Consider the following 21,821-nt stretch of genomic DNA (forward strand, 5'->3'; position numbering starts at 1 on the left):
CCCGCCTGGGAGGTTTTGCAGCTTCCCTGCCCTCAACCTCACCATGACGCTCAGGTTCTGTTTCCCACAGAGCTCACCCGCACCAAGTGGGCCTCTGGCAGCCACAGGGCACGCTGAAAATCTGGTTTTGATGGTATTTGTGCAAACCTGGGCAAAAGAACATATATTTTAACTTGAATATAAACAAGCACAAGTTCGTGTGCTCAAACCACAACAGGTTCTGGGGGGCGTGGAGGACTAGCCCGAGCCATGTGAAGCAGCTCAAGGCCCGGCCAGGCCCGAACACCCAAAACACTGCAGGGATGGGCTGGGCTGGCTGCAGGCAACTCCATAGGGCACCCACCGCCATCTGCTCCTCACTGCAAATAGGCCTCTGGGCGGCTGCCCCAGTCTCCAGAAATAGTCACGAGACATCAGCTCTCACGGTGTTGGTGCTTAGGGAAAGAAGCATGGAGATTTTGGCACCTCCCCGGAAGCTCGTGGCTGGAATAGGTGTAGAGTCCATTTTATTAACGTTTATTAAGACGAGTCTTTTAGATAAACGGGTGTCTCAGGTTTTCCTTTGCTTCAATGTGCTGCTTTGCTGCCTGCAGTGCAGGCTGGGTGGATGGGGCTCTGGCCGGCCTGCTGAGGTGGGCTCTGTGCAGGGCTGCAGGGATGTGACCTGTCTCGGCCCCATCAGAGGCTGTGCTGAGTGGCACTGACGGCACTCCTGTTCACCTCCTGGGCCTGGGGCTCTGAGCGCCCGCAGGAGTGTGTGGTCCCAGGACCCGCTAGCCAGCACCTCGGGGTGGCCGCCGCACTGTCGTCCTCCGACTTCGGGGTCTCTGTGAATCCCCCAAGGTGTGCCCCACCCCGTGTCCAGATGTGAGGAATCCCGCAGGCCACCTGGACCCTCAGACAGAGCGGCCCCTCCTGAGCTGGCCTCTGACCCCCGCCAGTGTTCCCAGGGGATCTGGAGCAACCTCTCAGGCTGCATGGTATGGGGGACCCAGGTCTGTGAGAGGCAGCTTCTCTTCTGACACCACTGACGTGCAGCTCAGTGAGGCCTTGGTGGGCAGGGGGGTGTGGAGCGGTGCCGGTCCCCAGGTCACAGCTGCAGAGCTCTCTTGCTGACCATCAGCTAGCTGTGGAGCTGGACCCACGAGGCGCCTGCACCCATCCTGGCCTCACAGGGCCTGCGTGGTGGGCGGAGCACCGCTCCCTGCGCAGGGGCTGGGTCAGTGGCACTGGCTGCCTTTCTGAACTGTCCTGTGGGCGCTGCGCAAAGCTGCAGGGCTGGTAACTTGTCCTGTTCCTCCTTTCCGCTTTCCAGAGGCCAAGAAGCTGACCACCTTTGAGTATCTCATTAAGACCCTCAAAGAAGAGAGTTCAAAACACCAAGCGGCGAGGAAAGATCCATGCACGCAAATGGAGGACGGATTTCTCCAGGTACTGCTTGTGTCTCTGTTCCGTGTCTCAGGCCTGGGACAATGTCTAAGGTCACTCTGTGGTTGGGACCTCTCAGCCATGCTCCTTTGCTTCAGGGCTGGTGCAGCCTGTGGACACTGCTGTGAGTGTGTGTAGTGTGTGTGTGTCTGTGTGTGAGGCTATGTGCATGGGTGTGTCTGTGTGTCTTTGTGAACTTAAATACCGGAAATGCACCAATGACTTCCTAGTGCAAAGAGAGTAATGGAACTGGGTCTCCTAAACATTTCTATACTTCATTATACATCTTCTAACTCTTCTAAGGTTGAAATGTGCTTTTTGCATCTTTTTTTTTTTTTTTTTTTTAGACAGAGTCTCGCTCTGTTGCCCAGGATGGAGTGAAGTAGTGAAATCTCGACTCACTGCAGCCTACACCTCCTGGGTTCAAATAATTTGCCTGCCTCAGCCTCCCAAGTAGCTGGGATCGCAGATGTGTGCCACTATGCCTGGCTAATTTTTGTATTTTTAGTAGAGACGTGATTTTGACATGCCAGGCTGGTCTCAAACTTCTGGCCTCAGGTGATCCGCCCGCCTTGGCCTCCGAATGTGCTGGGATTACAGGCCTGAGCTACTGTACCTGGCCTGAAACATGCTTTTTAACTTAAGGAAGTTAGTTCCCTTTCTAGTTAAGTGACATGAATTATTATAACTAACTCAAGAAGACACAGAAAATCTCAACAGACATAGAGCTGCCGAGAGACTGAACTACTAATTTAAAATCTCCCAGTGAAGAAAAATCCCAGGCCCTGAAATCTTCATGCATGAATTCTAGCAGAGATTTTAAGAAAAAAATATAATACCAACTACACACAGACTCTTTCAGAAAACAGAGAAGGAAGGAACACTTCCCAACTCATTCAGCAATGCCACCATCAACCTGACACCAAAGCCAGGCGTTCGTAAGCCAATACATTCAGGAGACACAGTCAAAGACCACTGATAAGACCTTGGCAAACCAAATCCAGCAGCACCAGGCAGGACCATGCACTGTGGCCAAGTGATATCGCTCCGGGGTAAGCAGTGGCTTAAGGCCTAGAAATCAATTACTACAGCTCAGCACGTTCGTCCAATAGAGAACAGTGACCATGTGATCAAGCCAATCAATGCAGAAAAGAGTTTGTTACCAGCAAGTTCCCATTCATGATTTTTAACAAATCTCAGTGACCTAGGAATGACAGGAAAGCACCCCGTGTACCTGACATGACATTTCCTGGTGAAAGGCTGGTGACCCTCTCTCTGAGGCTGGGCACAGGCGATGACGCCCCCTCCTCCTACTTCTGACGTTGCTGGAACATTCCGGCCGGCCCAACGCAGCAGGGAAAATGAAGGCACACAGAATACGAAGTAAAACTGTGCTTATTTGCAGACAACAAAATCCTAAAAGTATGTTTTAAAACCCAGTTAAGATAATAAAATCGCTTAACAAGGATGTGGGGCATATATTAAAATACATCCTCACACATCTCTGTCCACCAGCAATGAAAAATCTGGGTTATATTTTTAAAACTTCCTTTCACAATCTTATAAAAAAGAATAGATTCGACAAATCTTGTGCAGATATATACACTGAAAGCTACACACCATGACTGAGAGAAGTCGAGATACTCTATTGAGTGAAAAGGTATACAGCATTCATAGATTGGAAAAAAATACTATTGAAAGAGCAATTTTCTCCAAACCTGATCTACAGATTTACCACAATCCCTGCTGAACCCCAGCAGGCTTCTGATTTAGCAGAGATGACAAAGTGGTCGTAGAATGTATATGCAAATTCAAAAGACCTAGACTACTATACAAGCAAAAACAATTTTGAGAAAAAATAAAATTAGAGAACTTAGGCAATGAGACTTTAAATTTTGCTATAAAGCTGTAGCACTAAAGACAGTGTGGCGCTGACATAGAGAGAGACATAAAGCTACAGTAATAAAAACAGTGTGGCACTGATGTAGAGACAGATGTGGAGAAATGGACCAGAAGAAAGGTCCAAAGTTAAACCTTTCATTTATGGTCAATTGACTTTAAATAATTGTACTAAAATAATTAAATGGGGAGAAATTATAGTTCAACAAGTGGTACTGTTAACAATTGGATATCCACATGGAAAAGAAAAAGGAATGATTTGAGTTCTTCATACCTGTACAAAGATTACCCTGGACCACTTCATTCCCCACACAAAAATTAGCCCCAAATCCATCTGACACCTAAACTTAAAAGCTGAACATAGAGCACTTCTAGAAGCAAGCATAGAATGAAATCTCTGTGATCTTTAGTGAGACAAAGCTTTTCTTTGATATGACACCAAAATCACTGCCTATTAAAGAAAAAAATCATAGTTTGGACTTTACCAAATTGGAAAATATTTGCTTTTCAAAAGTCACCATTAAGAAAATAAAAATACAGGCACACATGAGAGAGATTGCAGGTTTGGTTGTAGAAAACCACAATAAAGTGAACTTCTCAGTAAAACAAGTCACGTGAACTTCTGGTTTCCCAGTGCGTATAAAAGCTATGTTTACATGACACGTGTGCAACAGCATTATGTCTAAAAACTATGTGTCTGAATTAAACGTGCTTTATTGCTGAAAGCTGCTTACACCGACACTCAAAGTGAGCACATGGTGCGGGGAAAATGGTGCCGATAGACTTGCTTGACCAGGGTTGCCACAAACCCTCAATTTGTAAAAAAAAAAAAAAACAGCATCTGTGAAGTGCGGTAAAGCAAAGCACAATACAGCAAGGTGTTCGTTCCTGTGCAAGCCACAGACAAACAAAATATTTTCAAGTCTTAGACTGATGTCCGGAGTACACAAAGACACAAAAGAGCTTTCAAAGTGCAATTGTAAAAAACAAACAAAAACACACAAACAAACAAGAAACCTAGTTTTTCAAATGGGCAAGAGAGCGGGGCACAATGGGAAGCTCCTATAATCTCACTGCCGTGGGAGGCCAAGCAAGAGGATTGCTTGAGGCCAGAAGTTCAAGACCAGCCTGGGCATCTCTACAAAAATAAATAAAAATACATACATACATACATAAAATGGGCAAAAGATTTGAACAAACTCCTTACCAAGGTAGATACATAGATATATGGATGCCACATAAGCACATGGAAAAAAATGTCAACATCGTTCTACATCAGGCAGCTGCAAATTAAAACCACAACCAGATACTACCACACACCCAGGAGAATGCCTGTCATCAAAAAGACAGACACCGGCAGGGCGCGGTGGCTCAAGCCTGTAATCCCAGCACTTTGGGAGGCCGAGACGGGCGGATCAAGAGGTCAGGAGATCAAGACCATCCTGGCTAACACGGTGAAACCCCGTCTCTACTAAAAAATACAAAAAACTAGCCGGGCGCGGTGGCGGGCGCCTGTAGTCCCAGCTACTCGGGAGGCTGAGGCAGGAGAATGGCGTGAACCCGGGAGGCGGAGCTTGCAGTGAGCTGAGATCCAGCCACTGCACTCCAGCCTGGGCGGCAGAGCGAGACTCCATCTCAAAAAAAAAAAAAAAAAAAAAAAAAAAAAAAAGACACCACTAAGGGTCAGTGAAGCTGTAGAGAAATTGCAAGTCTCCTGCATTGCTAGTGGGAGTTAAATGAAGGTGTAAAGTGCTACCACTTTGGAAGGTAGTTTGGCATTTCTTTAAAAGATAAATGTCTATGACCGGAATCCCACTCCCAGTTTCTCACCAGAGAAATGAAAATGCGTGTACACGTAAGTGGTTCTGAGACCTGAACTCAGGACCCAAGAGAACTCCAGGTACCGTTCCTCAAAACCCACTAATAATAGACTTGACTTTTATGTAAGAATCAGCTGCATGTCAATAACTTCTTTTTTCATGTTACGAATTTTCGTTTACCCCACAGCAAGGAGACGGCGCCCTGGGCTCATCTGCACAGGGGTAAGTTGCCAGCTTCCTGCAGTTGCTTGGTCACTGAAGAATAGCTGTATTCTTTTCTTAACTCAAATGACTGGAAAATAATTCACCTATGATGAGACATTTTGGCATCATGGGATGATGCAGTAGAAGATAAAATAGTTTTGTTTAACTTTGTTAAATTATACCAAATCATCTATCTCGATGTGCTTGTCTTACTTGCAGAAACTACAGTCTTCACTCCCTTCTTCATAACTAACATCTAAACTAAAGCACAAGAATAAGACCCCCTTATTTATTTCTACATCTCTCCATGAACACATGTGTAGTTGTGAGTCTGAATGTATTTCTGATGATCTCTAATAGTGTTTCGTATAAATTGTAAGCTCTGAGAGTCCAACCCGTTCCTGAGTCAAAGTGGTAAGTAAATGGGAGCTCTGGGGGCACCGTGACCCTGGAGCCCCGCCCAGCAGGGCCAGGGTTGGCTTCACAAACAGGGTTTCAGGAAGCGTCTTTGAGCCAGTGTTGTGCAGTGCAGGTCGCTTTATTTTGGAGGCTAAGAGTCAAAGGGCATGTGCATTTTCCGTCTTCACAGACTCTTTCTGATGACTTCCCCAGAAGGGTGGAGCAGTTCACACTTCATTCAACCCTGTCACTCTTTTCGGCGTGAGATACTAACAATATGTTTAGTTTTATTCAAAGAAAATATGTAATATTTTAATATGCATTTCCTTACTACCATTAGGACTGAAGATTTCTTCATGTTTTGACCATTTTACAAATTTTCCGGTGTGAATTAACATTTCTGGTGTGAATTACCAGTTGGGTTATTTGGATTATCAAACATAGTGACTCTTTGCATATTAGGAACCCTATGGGATCTTTCACAGTGTAGAGGTTGTGAACTTTTCTGAAGCCAAATATGACAACATTTCTTTTCCTTTTGTCTTGCTTTAAAAAGCCTTAATTACTCTAGGGTTATACAAATATCCTCCAATACGCTTTGCTTATGTAGTTATAATTTTTTTATTTTTATTTTTTGGGATGGAGTCTCACTCTGTTGCCCATGGTGGAGTGCAGTTGTGCAAACTCGGCTCACTGCAAGCTGCACCTCCTGGGTTCATGCCATTCTCCTGCCTCAGGCTCCCGAGTAGCTGGGACTACAGGTGCCCACCACCACACCCGGGTAATTGTTTATTTTTTGTATTTTTAGTACAGACAGATTTCACCATGTTAGTCAGCATGGTCTCGATCTCGTGACCTTGTGATCTGCCCGCTTCGGCCTCCCAAAGTGCTGGGATTACAGATGTGAGCCACCACGCCCGGCCTAGTTATACTTTTTATTTTTATTTTATTTCAATGAACTTTGGGGAACAAGGTGTTTGGTTGCATGGCAAAGATTTTTAGTGTTGATTTCTGAGATTTTGGTGCACCCACCATCTAAGCAGTGTATACTGTACCTAATGTGTAGTTTTTAATCCATCACCCTCCTCCCACCATTCCCCCTGAGTCCCAAAAGACCATTACATCATTCTTATGCCTGCATCCTCATAGCTTGGCTCCTACTTATAAGTGAGACAGTATGATGTTGGGTTTTTCATTCTTGAGTTAGTTCTCTTAGAATAATGGTCCGCAACTCCACCCAGGCTGTGTGAGTGCCGCTATTTCATTCCTTTCTATGGCTGAGTAGTATTCCGTGGTATGTACGTATGTACAGATCACAAGACTATGTCACATTTTTTTTATCCACTGATTTGTTTTAGGCTGCTTTCATATTTTTGCAATTGCAGATTATGCCGCTATAAACATGTGAGTGCAAATATCTTTTTCATAAGATAAGTTCTTTTCTTCTGGGTAGGTAGCCAGTAGTGGGATTGCTGGATCAAATGATAGTTCTACCGTTAGTTCTTTACAGAATCTCCATACTGTGTTTTATGGTAGTTATACTAGTTTACGTTCCCACCAGCGGTGTAAAAGTGTTCCCTTTTCAACACATCCATGCCAACATCTGTTCTTTCTTTATTTTGTAAATTATGGCCATTCTACTGATGGTCAAAAGATGGAGCATGTGGGAAGGCCAACACGGCAGATCACAAGATCAGGAGATTGAGACCATCCTGGCTAACACGGTGAAACCCTGTCTATACTAAAAATACAAAAAAATTAGCTGGGAGTGGTGGCGGGCGCCTGTAGTCCCAGCTACTCGGGAGGCTGAAGCAGGAGAATGGCGGGAACCCGGGAGGCGGAGCTTGCAGTGAGCCGAGATCGCGCCACTGCACTCCAGCCTGGGCGACAGAGCAAGACTCCATCTCAAAAAAAAAACGGAGTTTGGTGGCATGCTCCTGTAATCCCATTACTCGGGAGGCTGAGGCAGGAGAATTGCTTGAACCCAGGAGGTGGAGGTTGCAGTGAGCCAAGATCGTGCCACGGCACTCCAGCCTGGGTGACAGAGTGAGACTACGTCTCAAAATACATAAATACATAAATAAATAAATACGATGGAGCATGGGAGTGTGTTGGAGACACTTGCAGACGTCCAAGGGGAACTGAGTGAGGGAGCCTGCAAGTGGGGCAGGGCTGGGAGCACTGAGGACACAGCACAGGATGTGTGGGCAGGTCTGGACCCACACCCGGAGGTCAGCTCGGGCAGAGCAGAGGAGCTCGGAGAGGAAAGGAGGGCAGATGCAGCTACCATCGGGCTGTCTCTGTGCACTGAGAGCTGAGCACTCACACACCCAGCAAAGGGTGTAAGGCTAAGGGCGCAGGTCCTCACAGATGTCCCGCGTCTGCACTGAGAGCTGAGCACTCACACACCCAGCAAAGGGTGTAAGGCTAAGGGCGCAGGTCTTCACAGATGTCCCGCGTCTGCACTGAGAGCTGAGCACTCACACACCCAGCAAAGGGTGTAAGGCTAAGGGCGCAGGTCCTCACAGATGTCCCGCGTCTGCACTGAGAGCTGAGCACTCACACACCCAGCAAAGGGTGTAAGGCTAAGGGCGCAGGTCCTCGCAGACGTCCCACGCGCTCGCTCCCAAGAGGCTGCGCAGCGAGAGGGAGGCTGCACAACTTGACCCCTCCCATCCCCATCAGGCTGCAGTGCCCAGTTTTCCTTCTGTGGCCCCAGAGATTCAGAAGGACCCACCTGAAGATCTAAGGTTTGTCTTTCACTCCACTTAGGAGAGCCCCATTCTGACCATGGAAGGTCACACCCTGGCCCTTAACTCCAGTGGCCACAGTCACGGAGAGTCTGATGGGGACTGGCCTGTACCCCCAGACCCGGCCTGTGAGCTGCTTCTCTTAGCTGCAGGCTCAGTCCAGGACCTGCGTCTGATCCTGCTGCTCTGATATCCCCCAGAGGCATCCCAGGCCCCCCTCTCTCACTCTTTGCAGGAATCCAAAGCTCCTCTTAGCAGAGCGATCAGGAGCTAATTGGCACCGTAACCTGCATTTGGACTTTGGCATCAGACAGACCTGGGTTCTAGGCCAGTGTGGAGATGCTGCTGGTTCTGTAACCTCGTAAGTTTTTAATCCACTCTGAGCCCCTATTCCTCACAAGGATATGAGGGATATTCGTATCGCTTCCCAAGAAGGTCATGTGTGAGCTCCTGGAGTTGTGAACGTCACTGCCAGCGTCTGGCGTAGTGAATGGTAGTTGCCTCTTTCCCCTTGTTTTGGATCCCAGGTGCCCAGAGTCACACTAATCCCAATCCTGGGTAGGAACACTGATGCATCCTTGATCTGAGTGACCTGCTTCCTTCACTGACTCTGTATTTTGTTTATTTATGATGATGGAGGAAGCACCAAAAACAAAAGCAGAGTCTGACATTGTCTTTGTCTGCTGTCAGGGCCCCCGTTCCAAGTCCTTGCACCCCGCTCATGTTCTTCATTCTCTTGCTTTCCTTTAAATTTTGTTCCTTAGATATCTATATAGATATAGATGTATATTCCTAAAGAGTACATACATGCAATACATTGGTAACTTTTTCTTTTTTTTCTTTTTAACAGAAAGGACGTTGTATGTATGTAATATCTGGACTCTTTGGGGAATCACTTTTTTCACTTAATACTGAATTGCCGAGGTCTGTCCATACCGCGTGTCACTGTCTTCTGCTTTCTTCTGCTTGCTCAAGTCTGTTGAACTCTTCTAATGAACTTTTTGTTTCAGTTATGTACTTTTCAGCTCCAATTTCTTTCTGGTTTTTAAAAAATATATAATTTCTATCTCTATTAATAATCTAATTTGCTCATATGTCATTTTCCTATTTTATTTAGTTGTCAGCGACTTCCTTTAGTTCACTGAGAATATTTAAGACAGCTGCTTTAATGTCTTTGGCTAGTAATTCAAATTTCTGAGCTTTCACAGACATAGTTTATGCCAAGTTTTTTTCTCCTGTGAATAGGCCATATTATTCTATTTCTTTACATGTTCTATAATTTTTTGTTAAAAACTGGATATTATGAGTATCATAATGTGATAACTCTAAAAATCAGGTGCTTCTCCTCCTCTGGGACTGTGGATTTTCTCTTGTTAAAGGCTGGAACCATCAGTTTCTGACTTTTTCAAACTAGTTTTGCAAAATGTGTATTTCTTGTCACTGAAGTTGTTCTTCCTTTATCTCTACGACCAGTTAGTGAACTACCAAAGATTTCCTCAAATATCCAGCTACAAACAAGGGGGAAGGTCTATCTCTTTAAATCTTCCAGTGGATGCTGCTGGAGGAAGCCACTGCTGCCAAGTGGATCAAAACCAAGGCAGTCTCCGTATTGATCCCTCAGGCACCACCAGACTGACCAAAATGTACCACGTCAAATTTTTTGAGGACAAGGTCCCTGATGCTCACTCTGACATCAGCCAGCTGCTCCAGGAATGTGGGTTGCTACTCTTATAGGCACAGCAGGACTAAGAAATGGAGGCAGTAGCTGGCTCATGTCCACCACTCACAAAGGACCAGCCGCTTCTCCTTCCTTCCTTCCTTCCTTCCTTCCTTCCTTCCTTCCTTCCTTCCTTCCTTCCTTCCTTCCTTCCTTCCTTCTTTCTTTTCTTTTCTTTTCTTTTCTTTTCTTTTCTTTTCTTTTCTTTTTCTCTCTCTCTCTCTCTCTCTCTCTCTCTCTCTCTCTCTCCCCCCCCCCCCCACTTTCTCTTTCTTTCTTCTTTTCTTTTGACAGTCTTGCTCTGTCACCAGGCTAGAGTGCAGTGGCGCAATCTCCACTCACTGTAAGCTCCACCTCCTGGGTTCACACCATTCTCCTGCCTCAGCCTCCTGAGTAGCTGGGACTACAGGCTCCCACCACCACACCCGGCTAATTTTTTTTTTTTTTTTTTTTTTGTATTTTTAGTAGAGACGGAGTTTCACCGTGTTAGCCAGGATTGTCTCGATCTCCTGACCTCGTGATCGGCCCACCTTAGCCTCCCAAAGTGCTGGGATTACAAGCATGAGCCACCGCTCCAGGCCCAGCTTCTCCTGTCTTCAAGCATTCTCCCATAGATGCCTGACCCGGTTCCAGAGTTTCCAAATAATTCATTGCAATTACTCTTTATAGCTCAATGGTTGTTCTAGTGGAAGGACCAGCCTCTATAGCTTCCTACAATACCATTTTGTCCTTAGGTAAACTACTTCTGCATTTTTATATACAGACTTAAACACAGTTTTACAACGTTATCTACATTCTTCCCCACCAACTTCCATTTCAAAATCCTCCACCATTTCACCTGTCATACTTTGCCATGCTTTTATTTTCATTTCAAATTAATATTTTATTTTCTCTTTATTCTCAGTAATTTTTGGATTAGCTTGGTGGTACCTTAGCTCTCCTTTGCTTATTGAGTCCTGTCACTTCCTACTGTACATTTTTTCCTTGCACTTTTCTGTGTCTACTAAGACTACTGCGCCCACTGCAATAATCTGGTGGCAGACACTCCCGTTGTTGCCTATGGTGTGGGAAGTTTTGCAGCAGCAGTCACTGCCTGGCTGCTCAGCCTGCAAGTCCCCCAGCTAATTGTCCCATCAGGAGCCCTGCCCAGCGGAGCATCCACTGCTCCTCACTGGCGATTCCTGGGGGGCTCTTCCAGGTTCTGCAGCACGTCCTGACCGAACCTTCTGCATCGGCTTCCATTTGCATTCTTTCCTTCTAGGAGTCATCATTTCTGATCCAACAAAGGTTTCCCTTCTTGCTTTTCTTTGATGTCCTGTCTTTACTCATTTATGGATCCATTTATATCCTGATTATAATTTTTATTTTATTTATTTATTTATTTATTTATTTATTTATTTATTTTTGAGATGGAGTCTTGCTCTGTTGCCCAGGCTGGAGTGCAGGGGTGCAATCTCGGCTCGCTGCAACCTCCGCCTCCTGGGTTCACACCATTCTCCTGCCTCAGTCTCATGAGTAGCTGGGACTATAGGCGATCACCACTACGCCCGGCTAATTTTTTGTATTCTTTAGTAGAGACGGGGTTTCACTGTGTTAGCCAGGATGGTCTCGATCTCCTGACCTCGTAATCTGCCCGCCTCGGCCTCCTAAAGTGCTGGGATTACAGGCGTGAGCCACTGTGCCCGGCTGATTATAATTTTTAAGGATTGGATCAGAGAAGGAAGACTATAGCATGTGATAGATACGCTATTTTGATTTAGAAGTCTCCTAGTGACTTTTTTGCTTGTGGGTCTTTCAAAAACTTTCACAGCAAGATTTTGCACATTTCTGGTCTCTAATTCCTGACACATTCAGCATTGCAAGTTAAGATAAGCCCGAACTCCAAACCTTTGCAGAGTCTGGGCAGCAACACGGTCACTTCTCCTGCCAGCTGGCCAGCATGCATAAACCATCAAGTCCTTGGCTGGCTGGGCTGGTGTCGCATCAGGGCAGAGAGCAAAACACCTGTACCCAAGATGTGGGTGTAAAAACACTTAAGGCTCCCTGACAGCCAGAACTCGCCACAATCAAGCAAGAGTTGTGAGAAGGTGCCAGGCATGGGATGACCTCTTGTGGGCCCATATTTCCCCACTTTTCATGCTAGAAATCCAAACCAGCCTCCTTGGCTACCACAAGACCCTCTTATTGATCAGGGAAAACACACTTTATCTCGCTGTATCAGCACACATGCAGAAGAAAACAGCAACATTCTTCCAGCAGTGCGGTCTTATCACCATCTTCACAAAAACGAAGGCTCCGAAACTCAGAGAGGTGAAGCGATTGCCCCCGTCACAAGCTCATCTCTAAACTGTACTCTCGTTGACACATTTTGTCCACTTCGGCAGTATAACAAATATTACATCACACGTTCTCTGTTGTTTCTCTTTCTGAATACTGCAAACAGGCTGCAACAAGAAAGAAGACAGCCCATGAAAACCGACAGTGCTGAAAGTGAAGCCTGAGATTCAGGTAAGGTATGTGGCAGTACGGGTCGTGTTGAAATCTGCCCAGGTTTGGTTCTCTAGAGAGTGCAATATCTTCTTTAAAAAATCACCAGTGCAAACTCAAGGGCTAGGATGCTGCTTGTTTCCTTGTCTCTTGATGTCAACAGTAACCCCAGAATGTGAGCCACGTGTCCGTCTGTAGAAGTAGTGCATGGCAGATGAGGTATGAAAATATCAATTCATCTTTATTTTCTCGGCAGTAAACAATGTATAAATTGTAGACCGCTCATTTTCATACTTGCCTTTAAGTCTAAACTAAGAATTATTTTCACCCAATTGTACTTATCTAAGAACTTTAAATAATGAACACCTGCCATTTTAAGATGATTTCTATTAGAAGCCTCTGACCCTACCTATCCGAGCTTTCTGCTCAAACCTTTAGGACGATCCACAGAATGCAGTGAAATTTAACTGTGAAACAAATGATCATTGACTACCAGAATCAGGGGGAAAGTTTACTCACTAGAAGGCTAAAGGAATCTGCTATGAGGCACACACATGAGTTGGGAAACCATCCAGCCATGCTCTGCCATCAGAATAGGAAGCTGAGCACTTGAAAACAGAGGAGCATGCTGTCCCTCCACTTCTATATCCCCTCAGCTAAGAAACACGAGACATGATTGTATCTGAAAATGAGACTTCAGCCCTTTCTCTAAGCTGTTACCTGTGCTTTCCAAGGCAAGGCAAGCTCCTTTGCACCCTGAACTCTACCATTCAGTACCTGCCTTCTCACAATGCTTCAGAGAAGCACCTCGCAAAAACCAGCTGGACAGGAAAAGGGTATAGGGCACACTGAATCCTCAAAGGCATGATCCATACAAGAAAAGTCCTGTGATCGGGGAAAACATCAAGAGCCCTGGGATCCGATCCTCAGGGTTCCTGTGCTCCCGGCAGCTTCCCACAGCTGGCTGGGTGCCTTGGAGCCCTGAGGAAGGTCAAGGTCTCCCAGCAGCACAGCCCTGACCAGCACCCTAGAGGACAAGAGGGCAGGACTGATGGTTCTGTGTATATCCTGTGAAAATGTTGCAGAACTGGGAATAGACATCACCAGGAAAGCCCAGAGAGACAGCAAACCTAGGAAAATTGTTCTCTAGAAAAACAGTGTTTGAGATGCATAGCACAGGGGCTTAATGAGGCAGGAGCCAAAATCATAATTGGAGACAAGCTGAGATGAGAAGACAAATCCCCTGAGATCAAAGGGGAGCTGAATGAGATATGGAAAGATTGCAAGAAACTGACCATGTATTGCAAAATTAAAATCTTTCAAGGAAAGATGAAGTAAAGTGGTGCTGTAAAAACTGTCTCAGTCATATGGAGGATAAACTTAAGAAGCTACAACTTGAGTTCATGTAGAATGTCTACAGAACAGCACCTGATTCTACGTGCTTCTCCCACCATTCCCTCTGTGTGCAACAGTGAAACGGCTGAGGAGTAGCAGAGCCCAAGAAGTGGAGCTGGACACTTGGCTGATGCGTCAACTTGCAAATCATCTGCAAACAACTGACAGCTGCTGTGGACATCCTTCCATGTGAGCATCAAATGGAGCCGTGGACTCCCTGCCGTGAGCAACAGTGGCTAACAGTGATGGACACAAGCGGTGTCTTTGTCCATTGGTGTTACTAGAAAGAGACACCTGACCCTGGGTAATTTATAAAGAAAAAAATGTATTTGGCTTGTGAATCTGATGGCTGAAAAGTTCAAGATTGAGCTGTGTATGCGGTGATGGTCTCAGTCTTCTTCCGCCAACAGCAGAAGGTGAAGGAAGCTGACATGTGCAGAGATCACATGGAGAGAGGGGAGGCGAAGGGGTGGAGGAGGCTCCAGGCCCTTTTCAACAAGAGCCCATGGGTTGGTTAGAGCAAGAACTACTGGAGCTGAACTCACTCCCTTCAGAGGGAGGGCTTTACTCTCTTCGTAAGGGGTCCACCCCATGACACAAACACCTCCTGTGAGGCCCCATCTCCAACACTGGAGATCAAATTTCAACATAAGGTTTGGAAGGGTCAGATGTCCAAACCATAGCAAACAGCAAGTTCCCATGGCAGAGCTTGATTAGTGATTGAAACAAGATGATTCAGTGTGTTTTATGGAAGCTCAAACTCAGCCAACCACAGCTTGTCTGCTGAAGTTATGGATAATTTCAGGTCACATTCTTTATTGTTTGCATGTTCTTTATCATTTGTATTATGTTTGAATGAGGCTAAATCATTTCTAAAGCATGTGGTCTTCCTGGGGTGCTTTTGAAATGATTTAGCCTCATTCAAAAAAAAGTATTCACCACTAAGGTTTTAAGCAGATGTTGGCTGTGATAACATCTTACAGTTGTGAATTACTGTAGCCCACATGAAACACGTCTTCAGTATGCCTTCCCCTTCTCAAAGTGCCTGTGGGTAGGAGTCAGTCACTCCTATCTCTAGAAAAGGAGATGGTGGCTAAGAGAGTTGTCTGATTTTTATGTAATCCCAGAAAGGACTTAAGGTAGATTTTAAAGATCGTGGAATACAGACTGATGGCATAAAGGGAAAAGGAAGGGGAAAGAAAGAAGGTAGTGATATGAAGCTTGAGGTTCTAGTCATGTGGCAAGTCACTTACGAGGATCGGAGAATGCTCTGAAAACTGAGGAAGTTAGGGGGTTGTGTGTGTGCGTGCGTGTCCGAGGAAGTTAGGGTTGTGTGTGTGTGCGCGTGTGCGTGTCCGGGTACATGTGAGTGCGAGAAGTTAGGGGCTGTGTGCGCGTGTGTGTCCGCGTCCATGTGAGTGTGAGGGTAAGTATTCTTAAAGGCATCAATGAACTGAGGCGACATAAGGAATTTTCAGGCCGGGACTGAAGGCACAGAGGAACCCAGAGAGAAACCCAGTGGGGAGTGCAGCTGGCCTTTGCCCCGAGGGCGTTTGGGAAACCTGGTGAACTTCATTTTCAGCTTTACAAGAGATAGAAAGAGAAGATCAAGCTGAGAGCACAGCCAAAATGGCAAGCCAATCAGTAATCTCTTAAAGTTGGCACCCCCAGATGGTGGTACCCTCATTGCAGTGGCAAACTAGAAGCAACTCACTTCTCCACCCGCAAAGAAATCAGGAGTGATCAGTCATCTCGAGCCCTAGAGCTGAAAGAAAGAGAGAAAAAACACTGCCGAGTATTTGGAGCAACAGGTTGTCCCTAACTGTGTGCGAGGTGAGTGACCGAAACTCCCCAAGCGGAGAGTTTAACGTAGAGTGATTCTGCACTGATCATTCCCAGGGGCCAAGCATCATTCCTTATGAGTAACAAACCTTCATCCTACGGCTCAAAGATTTCTTACAAATAAAACTACAAGCAAATGAGCAACTCTTAATGAAAAATAACTCACCACACATGAAAACAAAGCACTATGAGTGAGAAGCAACAGAAACCATAGTAGAAACAGACACACAAATACTTCAGATACTGAATTTGGCTGACCAAAACATAAAACACAAACTCAAAAATATCTGGAGAGAACAGAAAACTATTTTTTAAATTACCAAGCAGATTTGGAAAAATACCAAATAAAACTAATACAAATGAGAAAAATACCAAATAAAACTAATACAAATTTTTTTAATTGATGGATGGATTTGACAACAAATTAGACACAATTGAAAAGTGAATTAGAGAACTAGAATCTAGAGCTGAACAAATTACTGAAATAGACACAAAGTGACAGAAATGCGAAATGTCGAAAACATTAATGAGAATACCGTTTGAAGACTATGTTATGTTTAATTAGAGTCCCAGAAAGAGAAAAGAGAAAATTGGCAAGAGGTTGTATTTAAGGAGATTTGGCTGAGAATTTGCCAACATTGTTAGAAGACACCAACTCACAGATTTATAAAGTGCAGTGAATCCAAGAAGGGTAAATAAAATTCTAGACACAACATAATTCAATTGATAAATGCCCTAAACAAAGAAATATATATATAATCTATGTATATATATATTTTTTAGACAGAGTCTCTCTCTCTCTCTGTCTATATATATATATATATTGAGCTCTATACCCCAGTCTGGAATGCAGTGGCATGATCTCGGCTCACTGCAAGCTCCGCCTCCCAGGTCACGCCATTCTCCTGCCTCAGCCTCCCGAGTAACTGGGACTACAGGCGCCCACCACCACGCCCAGCTAATTTTTTGTATTTTAAGTAGAGACGGGATTTCACCGTGTTAGCCAGATCTCCTGGTCTCAATCTCCTGACCTCGTGATCCACCTGCCTCGGCCTCCCAAAGTGCTGGGATTACAGGTGTGAGCCACCGCACCCGGCCAGAGAAATATTTTTTAAAATATCTAGTGATAAAAGATGGGTTGTCTTGGCTGGGCGCAGTGGCTCAAGCCTGTAATCCCAGCACTTTGGGAGGCCGAGACGGACAGATCACGAGGTCAGGAGATCGAGACCATCCTGGCTAACACGGTGAAACCCTGTCTCTACTAAAAGAAATACAAAAAAACTAGCTGGGCGTGGTGGCGGGCGCCTGTAGTCCCAGCTACTCGAGAGGCTGAGTCAGGAGAATGGTATAAACCCGGGAGGCAGAGCTTGCAGTGAGCTGAGATCCGGCCACTGCACTCCAGCCTGGGCGACAGAGCGAGACTCCATCTCAAAAAAAAAAAAAAAAAAAAGATGGGTTGTCTTTCAAAAAGATGCATTTCCCAAGAAGAACAATAGAAAATGGCCTATGTTGGTGATGCACTCATCTCTAAGCTTTCTGGAAGGATGGGGAGGGCAGGAGCCTTGCTCAGGAGGACTCTCACTAGACCCAGCTGGGAAGTGGGGCTAAGCCAAGGTGATGATCCTCCCGGAAGCCAGCCCTGCCTCTCCAGGGAAGAGGGTGGGGTAAAAGCCACTGGTGGGTTTCCATCACAAGGAGACCTGAGCTCCGTCCCTGGTGGCTGCTCAGAGAGTGACTTTGTTTTGTCCTGCAGAAGCGGAGGTGCCTGTGATCCAGGTCTTCCACCCTGAAACCCCACCCTGCACCAAGGTCCTGCCTGGAGAGTCTACCTTGCAAAGCCTCCTGCTCCTACACATGCTACAGTCCAGCAACGACAGCCCATCATCTCAGAGCCTTGCAAAGCCTCCTGCTCCTACACATGCCACAGGCCAGCAGCCAGAGCCCATCATCTCAGAGGCCCCTGTATGTCCTTCGAAGGAACCAGGACCCTCACAGCCCAGCATCCATCACTGTCATCATCTTCATCACAACCAAAGAAGAGCAAGCCTGGCAGGCGGGGTTACATCTCCAGGACGATGGGCTGCCAGCAACTGCAGAGATGTGGCCACCTGCTTAACTGTGCTGTCCAGCCAGCCAGCCAGCTGCAGGGCCTCTTGCTGCTCAAGAAGAGCTGATGGGCCGGGCACGTTGGCTCACACCTGTGGGCACAGTGCTGAGAAATGGGAGCACAGTAGTGAGAAATGGGAGCACAGTCCTAGGAAATGGGAGCACACAGTACTGCGAAATGGGAGCACACAGCACCGGGAAATGGGAGCACACAGTACTGGGAAATGGGAGCCCACAGTACTGGGAAATGGGAGCCCACAGTACTGGGAAATTGGACCACACAGTATTGGGAAATGGGAGCATAGTACTGGGAAGTGGGAGCGCACAGTACTGGGAAATGGGAGTGCAGAGTACTGGGAAATGGGAGCACAGTACTGGGAAATGGAAGCACACAGTATTGGGCAATGGGAGCACAGTGCTGGGAAATGGGAACACACAGTACTGGGAAATGGGAGTATAGTACTGGGAAATGGAGCACACAGTACTGGGAAATGGGAACACACAATACTGGGAAATGGGAGCACAGTACTGGGAAATGGGAGCACACAGTATTGGGAAATTGGAGCACACAGTACTGGGAAATTGGACCACACAGTATTGGGAAATGGGAGCATAGTACTGGGAAATGGGGGCACACAGTACTAGGAAATGGGAGTGCAGAGTACTGGGAAATGGGAGCACAGTACTGGGAAATGGGAGCACACAGTATTGGGCAATGGGAGCACAGTACTGGGAAATAGAGCACAGTACTGGGAAATGGAGCACACAGTACTGGGAAATGGAGCACACAGTACTGGGAAATGGGAGCACACAGTATTGGGAAATGGGAGCACAGTACTGGGAAATGGGAGCAAAGTACTGGGAAATGGAGCACAGTACTGGGAAATGGAGCACACAGTATTTGGAAATGGAGCACAGAGTACTGGGAAATGGAGCACAGAGTACTGGGAAATGGGAGCACAGTACTGGGAAATGGGAGTATAGTACTGGGAAATGGGAGCACAGTATTGGGCAATGGGAGCACAGTACTGGGAAATGGAGCACACAGTACTTGGAAATGGAGCACAGAGTACTGGGAAATGGGAGCACAGTACTGGGAAATGGGAGCACAGTACTGGGAAATGGGAGTATAGTACTGGGAAATGGGAGCACAGTATTGGGCAATGGGAGCACAGTACTGGGAAATGGGAGCACAGTACTGGGAAATGGGAACACAGTACTGGGAAATGGGAGCACAGTACTGGGAAATGGGAGCATAGTACTGGGAAATGGGAGCACACAGTATTGGGAAATTGGAGCACACAGTACTGGGAAATTGGACCACACAGTATTGGGAAATGGGAGCATAGTACTGGGAAATGGGGGCACACAGTACTAGGAAATGGGAGTGCAGAGTACTGGGAAATGGGAGCACAGTACTGGGAAATGGGAGCACACAGTATTGGGCAATGGGAGCACAGTACTGGGAAATAGAGCACAGTACTGGGAAATGGAGCACACAGTACTGGGAAATGGAGCACACAGTACTGGGAAATGGGAGCACACAGTATTGGGAAATGGGAGCACAGTACTGGGAAATGGGAGCAAAGTACTGGGAAATGGAGCACAGTACTGGGAAATGGAGCACACAGTATTTGGAAATGGAGCACAGAGTACTGGGAAATGGAGCACAGAGTACTGGGAAATGGGAGCACAGTACTGGGAAATGGGAGTATAGTACTGGGAAATGGGAGCACAGTATTGGGCAATGGGAGCACAGTACTGGGAAATGGAGCACACAGTACTTGGAAATGGAGCACAGAGTACTGGGAAATGGGAGCACAGTACTGGGAAATGGGAGCACAGTACTGGGAAATGGGAGTATAGTACTGGGAAATGGGAGCACAGTATTGGGCAATGGGAGCACAGTACTGGGAAATGGGAGCACAGTACTGGGAAATGGGAACACAGTACTGGGAAATGGGAGCACAGTACTGGGAAATGGGAGCATAGTACTGGGAAATGGGAGCACAGTACTGGGAAATGGGAACACAGTACTGGGAAATGGGAGTACAGTACTGGGAAATGGGAGCACAGTACTGGGAAATGGGAACACAGTACTGGGAAATGGGAGCACAGTACTGGGAAATGGGAGCACAGTACTGGGAAATGGGAGCATAGTACTGGGAAATGGGAGCACAGTACTGGGAAATGGGAGCATAGTACTGGGAAATGGGAGCACAGTACTGGGAAATGGGAGCACACAGTGCTGAGAGATGGAGCGCAGTACTGGGAAATGGGAGCACAGTACTGGGAAATGGGAGTATAGTACTGGGAAATGGGAGCACAGTATTGGGCAATGGGAGCACAGTACTGGGAAATGGGAGCACAGTACTGGGAAATGGGAGCACAGTACTGGGAAATGGGAGCACACAGTGCTGAGAGATGGAGCGCAGTACTGAGAAATGGGAGCACAGTACTGGGAAACCCCAGACCTGGATTCTGAGTTCTTCAGCCTAGCCCAGACTTCTTATCTTAGTAGACAACAAGAGTCAAGAGAAGACCAGAGAACCACAGTCATCATCTGTATTTTAATGAACTCTGCATTTTAGTCTGTAGTCATATTTTAAAAGATAATCTGTTTTCTAAATATATCTCTAAGTTACTACATGCATTGGGCTGTTTTGTGTTTCTATAAAGAAATACCTGAGGCTGGGTAATTTATTTAAAAAAAAAAAACGGATTTAACTGGCTCACAGCCCTGCAGGCTGTACAGGAAGCACAGTGCTGGTATCTGCTTGGCTTCTGGTGAGGCTCAGGAAGCTTCCATCGTGGCAGAAGGTAGGTTGGGAACCAACACATCATGCAGTGAGAGCAGGAGCAAGAGAGAGTGGTGGGGTTGGGGGGCGGGCATACATTTTTAAATGACCAGATCTCAAGTGAACTACCAGAGCAAGAACTCACTCATCACCAAGGGGATGGCACTAAACTATTTATGAGGAACCTGCTCCCATGATTCAAACACCTCCCACCAGGCCCCACCTCCAACACTGGGGTTTACATCTCAACATGGGATTTGGAGGGGACAAAAATCCAAGCTATATTATTCCACCCCTGGTCCCTCAAATCTCATGTCCAACTCACCTTGCAACATGCAATCATCCCTTCCCAATAGTCCCTGGAAGTCTAAACTCATTCCAGGATCAACTCAATCAAAAATGCCAAGTCCAAAGTCTCCCCTGGAGATGAGTTCCTTCCACCTATGAGCCTGTGAGATCGAAAACAAGTTATTTACTTCCCAGATACAATAGATACAATGATGGTACAGGTACTGGGTAAACATACCTATTCCAAGAGGAAGAAATTGGCTAAAAGAAAGAGGCCACAGGCCCCAAGCAAGTCCGAAACTCAGCAGGGCAGACATTAAACCTTAAAGTTCCAAAATAATCTCCTTTGACTCCATGAGGCACACTGGTGTGAGGCGTGGGCTCCCAAGGCCTTGTACAGCTCCACCCCGGTGTCTTTGCAGCTTGTGGCCCCTGCAGCCAATCTCATGGGTTAGAGTTGAGTACTTGTGGCTTTTCCAGGCTGAGGCTGCCAGTAGATCAAACATTCTGGGGTCTGGAGGGCAGAAGCCCTCTACCCACAGCTCCACGAGGCAGTGCCCTGGTGGGGACTCTATGTGGGCTCCAACCCTACATTTCCTCCCAGCATTGCCCTCATAGAGTATCTCTGTGAGGGCTCTGCTGCTGCAGCAGGCTTCTGCCTGGGCAGCCAGGTTTTCCCACACATCCT

General features: G+C 46.5%; 1 protein-coding gene and 1 pseudogene across 15 annotated transcripts in view; both read left to right on the top strand.

Moving 5' to 3' along the window:
• LOC105463276 (probable palmitoyltransferase ZDHHC11B) overlaps positions 1–21,821 on the top strand; it is a 48,753-nt gene that overhangs the window by 17,497 nt on the left and 9,435 nt on the right. The window contains exons 3-8 of one of the 15 annotated variants that reach the window (XR_011625202.1): positions 1,316–1,431; positions 5,335–5,369; positions 8,736–8,861; positions 10,683–10,951; positions 12,661–12,725; positions 17,695–20,168. Coding sequence is in view for 11 of the 15 variants with exons in the window: in XM_071099151.1 (XP_070955252.1) it covers positions 1,316–1,431; positions 5,335–5,369; positions 8,736–8,861; positions 12,661–12,718 (335 nt within the window). In the remaining 4 variants the exon portion in view is untranslated. The other 14 variants (XM_071099151.1, XM_071099154.1, XM_071099150.1 and 11 more) reach the window with 14 other exon arrangements.
• On the top strand, positions 20,049–20,696 carry LOC139363982 (filaggrin-2-like; annotated as a pseudogene).

The sequence above is a fragment of the Macaca nemestrina genome, chromosome 6 (genome assembly GCF_043159975.1).
Source record: "Macaca nemestrina isolate mMacNem1 chromosome 6, mMacNem.hap1, whole genome shotgun sequence".
In the NCBI taxonomy this organism is placed as follows: Eukaryota; Metazoa; Chordata; class Mammalia; order Primates; family Cercopithecidae; genus Macaca; species Macaca nemestrina.